We start from the raw sequence: 15,003 nt of genomic DNA on the forward strand, positions 1-15,003 counted from the left end.
AGGAGTGATGTAGCCAAATCTGGGATGGGGGTTATTAGGGACAATGTGGGGTAATTCTGGACAGGACACCGGGGTTATACCCCTACTCTTTATGAGAAGTGCCCTGGGATTTTTAATGACCAAAGAGAGTGAGGAACTCAGTTTGAAGTCTCATCCGAAGGACGGTGCTTATTTACAGTACAGTGTCCCAGTCACTATACTGGTGCTTTAGGACCCACACAGACCACAGTGTGAGCACCCCCTGCTGGCCCCCCTAATACCACTTCCAGATATAGAATCAAGGAAAAGCTGCTATATAATTGTTTTATATATTTTTCACTATTATTATAAAATGTGGAAAATAAAGTATAACACAACATGTCTCAATTTTGGATTTTATCTTGGTCGCAACACAATAGCAGGTAAGGTAAGATGCAAAACAATGACATTGAAAAGACACCAAACCAGAGCCAAGAGCCCATCAAAAAACAGTTTTATTGAGATTTAATTTAGATGCCATCATTTCCTTGGCATTTGGTAAGTTTGCATATATCAGTGAAATCAAACCTGCAGTCTCTGCGTTAGACCTTTGGCAATTTTACATGTAAACCAAACATAACAGTTATCATGAAATCAAACAAAAATAAAGGAAACCTCACTGGATGAGTCATGCCCCATCATTCTTAGTCAGATGAGAGGATGTTAAGGACTAATCACAGACATGGTATCAAATCCCAAATACAAATGTAGAATTGCTTTTAAATAACATCTTCATTACTACCTTATTTCATAAATCATTCTTTATATTATTAAAAGTACCCAAGAACAATAATCTATTGTAATGCTTTAATTTGCAGCATTTATTCTGTTTTCAGGTGTACATCATCTCAGCCATGTGGGACATCTTCTTGGGGATGTAAAGGTAATATTCCATGTAGCCGGAAAGGTCCTCTATTGTGATGTCATCAACGTAAGCACGGGCTTGTTCAGAACAGGATCGCGGAGAGCTGGAAGTTGCATTATTTTTCCCATTGTGAGTTCTGCTGTTGGGAGAACTGTCCTGAGGGCTGGGCAGCTTTCGTTCACATTCTGAGATCACATCACGAAGGCCGGTGAATGCGTAGACCTCAACACCTTGCCAACCTGGACATTGGCACTCTCTTTGCCCACAAGGGCACTGACTGCCTTCCTGCAGCTTGCTCAGAGTTTGAAAGTCAGAAGGAACAGCGTTACATTCTGCTGCATCCTGAGAGCTCTGGCGACTCCATCGAGTGGGCTTGTTTTCAGGAACGCTCTCATCATCACAGGGCATTCTCGGTCTGAGCTGCGGTGAGTCCGGACCCTTAGGAGGAGGGAGAGGGGTTTCATACCCAACAACACCAAATACAGTTGAACAGGGAGCAGAGAACGGTACTTCCTTCTTGACAGAGATGCCAAGAGAAGCGCTGGTGTCATCAGACTCTGGGGGGCTCTTGTGTTTGAGGTGGCCAGGAGGGGGAGACATTTTGCTGCAGTAGGTAAACTTAGGAGGATGAAGGATGGGAGATTTTGATCTTCGCCGTCGTTGGCTTCTCACAATACCTCTGGATGATTTTCGTGTACATCTATATTAAATAATGACACAGAAAACAGTATTATAGTAAGTGACTACCAGTGTTGGGGAGTGACTAACTAAAAGTAGCGACATTTTTCAGTAGCTTAACCATTTTCACTTTTCAATTAATGTGCTACATTTTTCAACAAGTAGCGATGTAGAGTCACAAAAAGCAACATTTGTCACACAGTATTGCGAACGCAGCAATGGAGCTGATGGAGTCATCAAACGAGCTGGCCTAAACTGTCCTCTCGCTCATGTAGTGCTGGGAAAATCAAAGAAGTTAAAGGTGTCATGACCTGCCTTTTTTTTTTACTATTTTAATATGTTCCTTGAAGTTCGCTTATAATATTAGTAAAGTTTTTTTTTTGCACAAAAAGTCATATTTGAAAGCATGAAAATTTGTTTTACCCCCATTCTGACCCTATGTCAGAAATGCTCAGTTTTGGTGCTGCTTCTCCTTTAAGACTTGACAGTAAACACCCACTGTTCTAATTGGCTCTATGCTCTTGACTGAGAAGCCATCTCAATGCTCACCGCTGCTGGGCGGGGCTATGGAAGTGATAAGGTAAAGTAGGCATTTATGTGTTGTTGTGGATGTGGTCAAATGCAAATGTCTATCACAGTGTGACATCACAATGTGGAGGAAGTAGAGAACGAGTTGTTTTGACAGCTTGGTTTCAGCAAAAGGTAGGAAGTTTTGAGTTCTGAAAATTACAGAGTGTTTTTATAGTACAATGAACCCTTACATAAGAAATGATTAAGGAAAATTTAATTCCTCATGTCATCACTCCTTTTAAGCTAATCAGTTCTTTCAGACAGTTCATGTAAATTAACCAGTTAAAATAAATGATTCACTTAGATTTGGTGTTGGGAATTCTAGTATTTTAGTTAGTTGGTTCATTCAGACAGTTCACATAAATAATTCACTTGAGCTCACTCACAGCCTTAAAGGGAATTTACCTTATTTATTTATTTTTATAAAATATTATTAAATGCTGCTGTTTATCACTATATTTTGACTCACCTATAAAAAATATGGTTTTATTAATTGTATAAATTTGTGTTTAATTCTTCTTGTCACCCTAATTCTGTAGAATCATCCCAATAATATATAGAACTTCAGATTGCAGAATTACATAATATCATCTGATTGTTATAGGCCTAATATATATTTTTTTAAAAATACAGTATATTTTCAATATAACGGATCACTGAAATAGCTTCAATGTAGTTAGATACTTTTTCTTAGCACATTGCTGTGAAAAAGTATTTGCCCCATCCCGATTTAGAAATGATGAGGAAAAAGGTGATTGAAATACATCAGTCTGGGAAGGGTTAAAGAGCCATTTCAAAGGCTCTGGATCTCCAAAGAACCACGGTGAGAGCAATTATCTCCAAATGAAGAAAACTTGGCACAGTAGTGAACCTTCCCAGAAGTGGCTGACCTTTAAAAATTCCTCCAAGAGCACAGCGACGACTCATACAGGAAGTCGCAAAGGACAGCATCCAAGAAACTGCAGGCCTCTCTTGCATCAATAAAGGTCACCGTTCATGAATCCATGGAAAAAAAAAATGCCATCCATGGAAGAGTGCCGAGGTGAAAACCACTGCTAACCCAGAAGAACATTAAGGCTGGTCTAAATTTTGCCAAAACACACCTTGATGATCCTCAAATCTTTTGGGAGAATGTTCAGTGAACAGATGAATCAAAAGTGGAATGGTTTGAAAGACAGGGTTCCCGTTAAATCTGGCATAAATCAAATACAGAATTCCACAAAAAGAACATCATACCTACAGTCAAGCATGCTGATGTTAGTGTGATGGCGTGGGGATGCTTTGCTGCTTCATGGCCAGGGCGACTTGCAATAATTGAGAAAAACATGAATTTTGCTCTCTACCAGAAAATCTTAAAGGAGAACATCTGGTCATCAGTCCATGAGCTGAAGCTCAAGCGCAACTGGATTATGCAGCAAGATAATGATCCAAAGCATAGGAGTAAGTCCAACTCTGAATGGCTCAAAAGAAGCTAAATTAAGGTTTTGGAGTGGGCCAGTCAAAGTCCTGATTTGAACCAGAGATGCTGTGGCAAGAACTTAAACAGGCAGTTCATGCTTGAAAACCCTCCAATGTGGCTGAACTAAAGCAGTTCTGCAAAGAAGAGTGGGCTAAAATTCCACCACAGCGTTGTGAAAGACTGATCTCCAGTTATCAGAAGTGTTTGGTTGCAGTTGTTGCTGTTAAAAGTGGCACAACCAGCTATTAAGTTTAAGGGGCAGTTACATTTTCACATGGGTGATGTTGGTGTAGGATAACTTTTTTGCTTTAATAAAAAACCATATATATTTGAAAACTGTATTTTGTGTTTACTCAGGTTGCCTTTGTTTTATATAATATCTCATTTGAAGATCTAAAACTATTTAGTATGGAAAACACACAAAAACAGAAGAAATCAGGAAGGGGCAAATACTTTTTCACAGCACTGTAACTTCTGTTGCTAACAACTTTTTTAAAAGAGTAACTACTTTTCATTATGAGTAGCTTGGGAACCAACAGTTTCAAAGAAGCTTCCCTCATACTGGTGACTATTTTTACATAGAACTGTAGGAATGGGCGGTATAACCAAAATCAAATCATATATACATCACAATGTGTGTTATTTTACTGGAAAATTACATTTTTAAGAATTAAATAACCATGTAGTAATGCCTCTTTTTAAATAATCCAGTAACTTAATTACTTTACAAAAGAAAGATACTTCATCTCATAAATTTAAAATAAGACCAGTAATACCAGTATGAATTGTAATAAATTATAAATCCAACTAAATGACTCAGGTTTCAAGACGCTGTAAAACAGCTGTCATCTGACCTACTATAATCAATGAAGCTCTCTACACTGAGTGAGCCCATCTGCGACACACTGTAGTTTTTAGAGTAGACTATAGTTATAAGATTGATGCCTGAATAGGATCAAATTAAAGGAATATTTCACCCAAAATTTTAAATTCTCTAATTTACTCACCCTCATTCCATCCCAGATGTGTATGACTTTCTTTCTTCTGCATAACAAAAATGTAGTTTTTTTTTTAGAAGATTATCTCAGCTTTGCAGGTTCATTCAATACAAGTGAATTTGGGAACTAAACTTTAAAGATACAAAAAGCATAAAAAAGCATTTTTATCTATACGACTCCAGTAGTTTAATCCATGTCTTCAGAAGCGATCCAATCAGTTTGGGTGAGACCAGACCAAGATGTAACCTCTTTGTCACTATAAAGCTTGACATCTTTGGAGATCATGATTTCAAGCTTGATTACTCTGTGCATGCCAAGCACTAGGAAGTGTAATCAAGCTTGAAATCATGACTGTGCCTAGCGACTGCAATGGCAAGATGTACAGTGAAAAAGAAGTTACATTTTGGTCTGTTCTCACCCAAAATAATTTGGATCTCGTCAGAAGACATGGATTAAACCACTGGAGATTTATGGATTACTTTTATGCTGCCTTTATGTGCTTTTTGGAGAGCTGAAATATTCTTCTAAAAATCTTCATTTGTGTTCTGCAGAAGAAAGCCATACGCATAAATGTGAGAATTTTTGGGTGAATCCTAACTTTAAGTGACAATATTCCCATGAAATATATGATATTCCTAAGAAAAGAGCCAATCAATTTGATCGAACGCCTATTAAATTGAGGCACTGCTAATTCATTTGGATACTACAGCGCAAGACATTAACAAGCTATAAACATCTTTTATATGCATAATTTTCAAACCATTGGTTAAATCAGTGTTGCAGATTATGTGTTTGTGGCAAGGCGGAGGGCGGGGCCGGGTCGTGATTATACACACCCGGTCCCTTATCAGGCTCATCAAGCCTCCGAGAGGGATAAAGGCTGACTGCGGAGGATTGTGCTGGAGAGAGATAGTTTACGGACATGTCCGTCATGTGTATGTGTTTGTCTTTTAAGTTTATCATTAAAAATATGATTTATATTTGAAAAGCCGGTCCTCGCCTCCTCCTTTCCATTGAATACGTTACAGTGTTAAAGAAAATAAGCCTAAAGACTAACTTGATTTGTGAATGGAAAAATCATTCATTTTCATAACTGGGTCCTGACGCCCTCTACAGTGTGTTCAAATTAAAAAAATAATTGTCTAAGGTTTCTTATGCACCAAACATTATGATGACATAAAAGAAATGAAATTGCAAAAATGCTTTGTTTTTGCTGGTTCTCAGGAGGATCTCGAACAGTTGACACATTTCCAAAATTGCAGGATATATACTATCACAATGCCCAGTCATAGCTATTAGTATAACTATACAATAATTGAAAACAATAGTAAAGCATCCTAAAGCTGCCCCTACCCATGCCAGTTGTCTTTTGAAGAGGTTATCTTGGATTTGGCTCCCTCTGGACTGCCACGAGAAACTAATCTGGAAGCCAGTGTTTCACAGACACGTACTGTTGTTGTGGAACTGGAACGAAATACATACAATTACCTGGACAGTCAAACAAATCTCTCTGCCAAAATGGTTTGTCATTTGCCATTTTGCCAAACAACACTTAATGGAATGTACAGTTAGTGTTTAATACAAGTTAAGCTCAATCCACAGCATTTGTGGCATACTGTTGATTATTAAAATGGAAGTGAATGGGGCCAGTCCATAAACGTCTCAAAAATATAGCCACAAGACATAAACATTATACGTTAACATGATTTTAGTTTGATGAAAATCGCTTACTAACCTTATCAGTGTAAAGTTTTATCCAATAATATTAACTTTTTGATCACTTTAAAAGCATGTAGAAAATAGATTTTTAAATGTGTATTTTAATGTTCATGAACTGGCCCTCACTTTCGTTGAAAGTTTTATTCACGTCATCTTGGACTGACACTGACACCTAGTGGTGTGGATGTAGCATCATTCAAACAATATTTTTCAGTTACTGATGTAATTGTAGAAATTCTCTATTCACAGTGAGCCATTAGTTTAATCCATGTGATAAAAGTATCCAATAACAAGGCGGTTAATGAGAAAAAGGCTAGACACAGCACAACAACTACAGTTTAACAGAAAGCAGGCATCTCAATATGCATTTTAAAGATCTTTTTAATTAGACACAGCATCTAAAAAAAAAAATGTTCTCCTGCACGAGACACTGAATAAATAAAAACAAAGCAAAACAAAAACGTTCGTCTAGCATGTGTTTACACAGAAAAACAAATGGATGGTTGCAAAAGCATTCGGTGTGAACAGCCCCTTACAGTTGGTGGAGGCAATAGGCCATTGCGTCTTGCTCTCTTCAGTGTTTCTCAGATTAAGCAATGAGTTTTTTTAAATGCTTTGTCAGGAAAGGAGTTCAACTTGGAAATGTGTCTCGAGATTCTCACGTTCTGTTCCATTCTGTAGTGCTCAGTTTGTTTGAACAGTACCAATTATCTTGTATTGAACACGAACGTTCCTTTCATAACAATGACCTTCCATTCCAACATCCAGACAAACTGTAACGGTTACTATTAAAACATCAACAAACCTTTCAGCATCCACACGCAGTTTCTTAAAAGCTGTCTGTAGTGTCTCCTCCTCGCACTCCTTTCCTTCTTTCTCCACAGCAGCCATAATGCTAGACAGCCTTAAAACGGAAAACAAAACCACAGGGATAAAGTAATATAAATCCCCAGTGTCAATACTGATGTTTTCCATTGAATTAACATCCAAGGGATGAGTTATTGTGACAGTTGTGCATTCTAATGGCCATACTAACACAAGAACTTTCCCAACATAAAAAATACACTTAATAAATTTGAACAACATTGACATGCATTTTAAACAGTTTGAGAAATGGATATAAATTAGGAAAAACTGCAATGGCTAAAACTTTACACATGACAAACACTAAATAAAATCTGGTAGGTTCTAGATATTATTACAAAGGTTATAACGCACAAGTTGAGTCCTATGTTATAAAATATAGATTCATATTAAATGTAGATTTGTTTTCAAACCAATTGCACTTTTAACCCTTGTACGACCTTCGGGACATTTTGGCTATGTTAATGCCAATGGCATAAATTTAGCCAAAGGTGTGTATTTTTGTGGAATTTTGATACTTCAACCTCAGTTCCTATAATACAGCTAAAATACACTGTGTCCACAAAATTCTCAGGACCAGGCTTCAAAATTTACGTTTTTAATATTTTCCACTAGATAGTGCCATTTTTCTCATGTTTAGATTTATAAAATATGGAGCAAATACATGCTTTTTCCCTATTTTCTGTTCACTGTATTATAGAGCACTGCATGCTGATATAATAAATGATGCAGTTAAAATTGTGTGGATATATTGTTATGAATGTCAAGAGTGTGTTTTGTATGTGTGTGTATGTAAAAACAACAGTGGCATAATATAAACAAACTGGCGTTTAAAATGTTAAAATTCTTAAAATTAATGAATATTCGGTAGTTATGATCAGGTCTGATGTTGGTTAAAAATAATATGAATATATAATATTTTTATGGCAGTTTTCTGACACGGACATTTTTGTCCACTAAGGACCTCTGAGTAACTTTTTTTTAATTGATGCACAGGGGTTAAATACCCCTAATAATGTACGTTTAAACCACAACGCACTAGCAGTGTATCATGATATGAAATAGTGATGACATGAACACTTAGCATCATGAAGCTTAGCATTGTGTCTAGCCTGTTAGCGCCGTTTACATTCTACATGTAAGTTGGCTAAACAAAATATACAAATAGTAATTAATTGACCACAACAGAAATATACTTACGGCTACAGGGCCCAAGCCAGTGTAAAACCAGGGCATACAGGAGTTTGTGTCCTCTGTTATGAGGATCTGTTTATCACATAAAAGCTAACAGGCTAACGATAGCCAGTGAGCGTGCACAAACTCCTCGACGTCTTTGAGAACCCCGCTTTAAATCGCCCTTTGACGGGCTGTCCACGGGCTTAACGTACACAGAAATTATCCCGATGTTATCTTAGTACATTAACAACCTAGAAATGACAACGCAATCAGTAAAACATGTTAAATATTCTAGATTTGTCCCTCGCCAGTCACTTGTTTACACACCAGACACTCAGAGTGACACTGCAACAACGCAGATCGTGATGACGTAGTACACAAACATATAAAACGACACCAGATTACGACTATGTTTTTTAAAAGATTCGCGTATTGTGTATCTATTCTACAGAGTTGAATGGCTTGATCATTTTTATCCCCTATATGTCCTTTAAGGAATAGTTCACCGCAAAAATTTAAATTATCTCATTGATTTTCTCACCCTCATGCTATATCTCAATCTATCTCTCACCCTCAACTGTCTTGCTTCTGCTGAACACAAACGAAGATTTTTAGAGAAATATCTCAGCTCTGTAACTCCTCACAATGCAAGTGAATGGTGTGCCAGAACTTTGAAGCTCAAAAAGCACATAAAGGTAGCATAAAATAATCAATACGACTCCATTGGTTAAATCCATGTCTTCAGAAGCGACATGATAAGTGTGTCTGAGAAACAGAACAATATTGAAGTACCCAGTAGGTGTCACTATGCACGAATAATGCAATTCAGCAAAAACAAAAGGAGAATGTGAAAGTGAAAGTGGACATTTAAAGTAAAAAAAAAAAGAAATATATATATATATATATATATATATATATATAGAATAAGAAAACTCCATGCCTGCGAAACGTGGTACTACAGAAGCCCAAAGAGTCTGGTGGTTTGGCGTTGCTTAACTTAGTTTATTGTTACTGGGCAGCTAATCTACACTCTATTCTGAATTGGTTCCAGGCGGATCTCAAACACTCACCTGCTTGGTGTTCGATGGCGTCTACTTCTTGTGTCCCAGCCTCACTTCCTGCCGTGATTTCATGCCCTCATATCTCTACTGTATCTTGCTATTCTAAAATGCCATTGTGAAGTCTACCCAACAGATCTGGACACAATTTCAAAAACATTTTGGAATCCAATCATTACCTTTGTCCATGCATCTCTGTAAAAACACATTGTTCCTTCCTTCCCTCCAGGACAGTGCATTTGATGCCTGGTCCCAAAAAGGCATTTATGCTATTAAAGATGTATTTATTGGTGGTAGTTTTGCATCTTTCCAACAGCTAGCTGAGAAATTTGGCCTTCCTAACTCTCGCATTTTGTTTCCAGATACCTCCAGGTAAGAGATTTCTCCAGGAAAACGTTTAAAAGCTCTCTCTATATCCCAGCAGACACGTTAAATATGTTAAATAATATTTTTGACTTGAATCAAACCAGTTACATTTTTGTTCAGTGTAATTGTTAACTTAAAGAAATAAAAACTAATCTGCATATAGTTTAATCCTCTCCATTACTATAGCAACATGTTTATAATGCCACACTGAGTAGGTGTCACGTGTCGCTATGTGACACCTACCACACTTTGCTACAATTCAGTCCGACATTAAAAACCATTTACGGTCATACGCGTCTGATGCCTCTCAAGAGCAAGATGTCAGGGGGTCCGGATGGGAATGGCAGCGCTCCTCAGGATGTAGTGTAAGATATTGCAAACATTTATGCAGCGCTAATGAAAATCCCAACCGACATGTCGAGCGACCACATCTATAAAGTCAAACTTATCCACCCTGATCACAAGAGTCTCTAGAAGCAGCCAGAAAAGAGCTGCAGACCAACCCGCTGGCGACCAAAACTGATATGGATCAGGTGTGGGGAAAAATGAGAGGATATGGAAAATCGAAGCAGATGTAGTAATGTTTGTTTCGTTGGAATCCCAAAGGGAAAGGTCGGTCAAGATGGACGGGCTTATTCCAAATTTGTTCAACACAGCAGGCCGTCTTCTGGAAAAAGAGCGTGCGCACAGAGCTCTCAGTCAGCTTGCCCAGAGCGGGTGACAGACTCTGACCCATACTGGCAAGATTCATGCTGTCGGTAGACAGAGATTTTGTTTTACGTGCAGTGAGGAATAAAGGCAAGTTGTGCTGGGAGGTTTACAACATTATGGTTTTTCCGGACTTTGCCAGTGTTACCAAGGGTGTAGATTTGGTCCCCCATCCCCCCTGGAATCTATGCCCCTGAGTATTACACAAGCGAAATGGGAGAGATTTAAAGAGTGCAAAAAACTACTTTACACATAGGATGTGAGCCTCAAATTGCTTTATCCGGCTTAGCTAAGAGTTGATACCAAGGATGGACGTAAGACTTTCACATGCCCACAAGAAGCAATGGCCTTCATAAAATCAATGGAGTGAGTGGGTGGCTTTGTCCGCGATGTATGGGCTACACGTCGTGCATTTTGCTGAGGCGGTCTGAGAGGGTTTTTTATTCGGTTGGTCTTTATCTCAGTCTACTTTTAAAAATATATATATTTTCCTTTACTGATTTATTGTTGTTTATTTGTTCATTTTGTGGGTTTGATGTTGTTATTTACGGGTGCCTATTTAACTGAACATTTTCATGTGAAGATCAATTGTACGGTGTATGTAAAAAAAAAAAAAACACACACCGGACTGAAGTAATCTTGTAGCAGTGGTGTCGCGGAGGGTCTTGGGTACGTGCATGGACCGTCAGATTGCCTGGGGTGGACACCAGTTGGGACTGATGCACAAGGTTGAAGTGGATTTTTTTCTGTTCTGTGCGCTATTAAAGATGGCTAGTCTATCCCTCAGAGCCTCGTTTTCATTACCGTCAAAAATCAAAGATGGCACAACTGTGAATAAGGTCTACTGGTCAGGAAGGGAGTGAAATAAGTGCTTTCAATTCAGACAGTTTTCACTTCTCATAGTAATGGAACCTACGAGCAGGGCCGGTGTAAGGATTTTTGGGCCCCTGAAAACTTTGCGCTCTGGGCCCCTATCTTATCGCTAATTTTTTTTTAATTAAAAGTTATTAATAAACATGAACATATTCATGATTACTCTACCTAAAATATAAAGGCAGTTAAGTAATTTTTATATATAAACCCATTTATACTCAGTGCGACATTTCAGATTAACATTTTTATTGATTGATTCTCAAACATAACACAGAACAAAGCAAAATATACATGCACAGAGTCGACCATTGTTCCCCTTAACCCCCATTAATACCCTATCCCCCTCCCAGGCCTCAACCCCAACAAACATTCCCATGGTCCAAGCCTGAGTGTACTGTATACATATAAAATACCAAATACTATGTGGAATTTTTTTAAATAAAAATAAAATACAGTATTTTGAAAATATCTTGAAAATATCCAAAATACATGTAAAATTGCCCATTCAATTAAATATCACTATTAGGCTGAAATCTATCTGGACTTATTCTGCATGCAAAGAACATTTTTGTGTATAATTCTGCCTCTTCTGTTCCTCTGTCAAGTAGGGAATAAGAAATTAGAAAAAGTTTTTCTGTGTTATGTGTGTGTGTTACTATGCTTTTGGACATTGCACCTGATAAAAACTATGATAATGGTTTATATCAAAGTACCACCTGATGCCATCGCTGTACCATGGCACTGCCACAATACTTTTCTTTAAGTTAGGTAATGTAAGGCAATCAATTATAAAGAAATGATATATAAACAATACATGATTACAAACTTTCATAGTTCATAATGCCACATAGGAGCCATTTCTATACATATGCTGCCTTCACGTGCTATCGGAATTATCATAAATATTAGTTTTCCACTCGGAAGTTCCACATGAACGACCCTTCAAGTCATAATTACGACTGGAAAACTTGGAGACAATTTTGATACCCGAGTTCCCAAGATGCCTTAAAAGTCTTAATTTTTCAACAGTTTTGGTCATATTAATTTCTGTATATCAGCAACCATTCTATGCATATATTGTACATTTTTACACCGTGAAAATAATTTGTATTTGACCAGAATTCAAATTTCGCCAGCAAACTAACTGAGTAATTGGTGTCAAAATAAAAGTCCTCAAGAAATATGTACGAATGAACATGATGTCGTCCATGTTTCCTGTTCTTTCAGACAACAAAGCACTAGAACACGACATACTCGTAATTACCACTTCAAAAGTGGGAAGTATGATAACTCCGATACCATGTGAAAGCAGCATATTTCTGTCCAGGTTACAATGCAGCCTGCTATTACTTGTGGCAAACCCTATAAATAAATCACATGTAATTACTTTTCTTGCCATCTAGCCGGGAGTAATGCTTTACACACTTGACTTGCTAGCTGGTAAATACACAAACAGTTACTAACACCTACAACTGGTTAGCTAGCAAGACGGTCTAGCTAACGCTAATATCCAGTGCTAATGCTATTTTCGCCTTGCCAGTGCTCTTTTATTCCTTAAATGAAGGCAAATCTGAATGATGTTCCATTTTAGCTTGCTGGATAGTGATCTAGCTAACGACAGCTAGTGAACTCAATAACAATAGTTAGACTAGCTGGCTGCTGACTAGTTTTGACTAGTTTCTCAGTGTTGACATGCATTGCATTGGCTGGTCGAGAAGTGTTATAGCTACCTTAATATTTAAATGGAAATGAAATAACAATTGCCAGCAATTATTATGCTTTTATGCAAAAAGTAGAATCGATCATCACCTTATCTTACTCCCTTGCAGGAATGCAGAAAATTCGCTCACCCTATGCTAGATGGAGCCATTCTCTCTTTCAGCTGCAGCTTGCGTGCATGAAATCTCAGAACACTTATTAAGATTTGTTGACTTGCATAAAAATGGATAGGGTTTAAATATTATCCCGAAAAGACTTGATGCGTACCACGATACATATTTACACATCAAATGGAGAAAGTTTTGCAATGTTGTTATTCTCAATAGGAGTGGGCATCGTTCAAATATTTCATTTTCATAATTTTAGTTATTTTGTTTATACTGTTTCACTTGTGTACACTGTAAAAAAAAAAAAAAAAAAAAAATCCTGTTGCTTTTGCAAAATAAATAAATACAAATAAATGTCAGCTGTGGTTGCCAGAATAATTATGCAAAAAATACAGGAAAATGTAAACAACTTTACAGAACAAATTGTATATTTAACAGTTTATATCTGTTGTAAATTGACCATGGTGGCACTGTATAAATCATGTATTTTCTATTAATGTTCTGAAACTGCAATAATCTGCTTTTTACTTCATAAAGTTTTGTTATTCACCATTAAAATTACTGACCGCACACATGCAGTCATGAAGTTCACCAACAGTGGCTCTTCCAGGAGCAATGACCAATAAACGAGTAGAGACAGTGCTCAGTTTGACTCATACAAACACTAAACACCATCAGGGTAACACATAATATAAATAATCCAGTAAACATGAACTAAACTACATTAAATAGAACACAGAACACCTCAATGTACTTAACTGTTATGAAAAATAAGAAGAAATATAATTATTCCCATAAAATATAATTACATTTGATGAGTCATGCAGGGAATTGTGGGAATGCCCGATTATTGTTTTTTACTATAATTTCAACAATACTTTACTGTAAAATTCTTTATAAAGTTCAGAGCGCGTGCAACTTGTAAGCAACTCTAGCTTGCCACACTAGCAAGTAAGTCTACCTTTTTAAAAGATCATTTTGAAAAATGTGCTGTCTCATGTGAATAAGTATTTAGAGGCTAATGTTGCTAAAGGTGTCAGCAAATGTAGTGGGATGTACACTTGAGCTAATGAGTAGAAAGTTAACAATATGCCGGTTGCAATCCGTACTTGCGTGTAAATAAGCCATACATATTTAGGTTACAGCTATGGAGAAAGACTGAACTAATGACATCATATATTTGGACAAATTTTAAAGTAATGCTACACAGTAATACTTAAAAAGAAAATGTTCAAATGTGGTATCTTGACACTACATAGCAGCTCTGCACTGTCAAAATACTATCTAGAATGTTTTTTCAGTTAGAGGTATCTGTATTTCTGCTTGCCTAGTCATTATATGACCATCTACACTCAGAATGACCATTGAAAAACCTCCCCAGAGCATAATTTTGTTTTGAACAAACATACTTATATTGAAATTCTCCAAGAGTAGGAAACACAGAAATATAAAATAATATCCCTATCCCTGATGAATAATAATAGTTGTTTTTCTGTTCTCAGGTCAAGTCTTTAAATTAATCTCAAGCCAGTTGTTTTTTGCTCAGATGAAAGTGAGGTATTTTTAGCTGTAATCTTGGAGCACTCTGAATTTTAGTCTTACCTAACAAATGATGAATGGTGCTGCAATAGACTATATAGTTCTCAACTGGTAATAGGTGGACCAAGTAAGACCAAGTTATAGGTTGCAGGTTTTTTGGGGTAAAAACTTTGGCAAATGAAAGCAATAAAATGCAAATAACTGTAACGTTTCTGGCACACTACACCAACAATACTCAATAATGGCAAACATGAGGGCTTAAATACATGGATATGGGGAAACATAA

At 37.1% G+C, this 15,003-nt stretch overlaps 1 protein-coding gene across 1 annotated transcript; it reads right to left on the bottom strand.

Annotated features, from left to right (window-relative positions):
• Positions 1 to 460: 460 nt before the first annotated feature.
• LOC127654101 (oxidative stress-responsive serine-rich protein 1-like) lies at positions 461 to 8,687 on the bottom strand. The gene is made up of 4 exons (XM_052141090.1): positions 8,372 to 8,687; positions 7,113 to 7,211; positions 5,942 to 6,052; positions 461 to 1,583 (listed from the first exon to the last, which is right to left on the bottom strand). Exons 2-4 carry the CDS (start codon positions 7,196 to 7,198, stop codon positions 851 to 853), a joined length of 930 nt encoding a protein of 309 aa, XP_051997050.1. The 5' UTR covers positions 7,199 to 7,211; positions 8,372 to 8,687; the 3' UTR covers positions 461 to 850.
• Positions 8,688 to 15,003: the final 6,316 nt, after the last annotated feature.

The sequence above is a fragment of the Xyrauchen texanus genome, chromosome 13 (genome assembly GCF_025860055.1).
Source record: "Xyrauchen texanus isolate HMW12.3.18 chromosome 13, RBS_HiC_50CHRs, whole genome shotgun sequence".
Lineage (NCBI taxonomy): Eukaryota > Metazoa > Chordata > Actinopteri > Cypriniformes > Catostomidae > Xyrauchen > Xyrauchen texanus.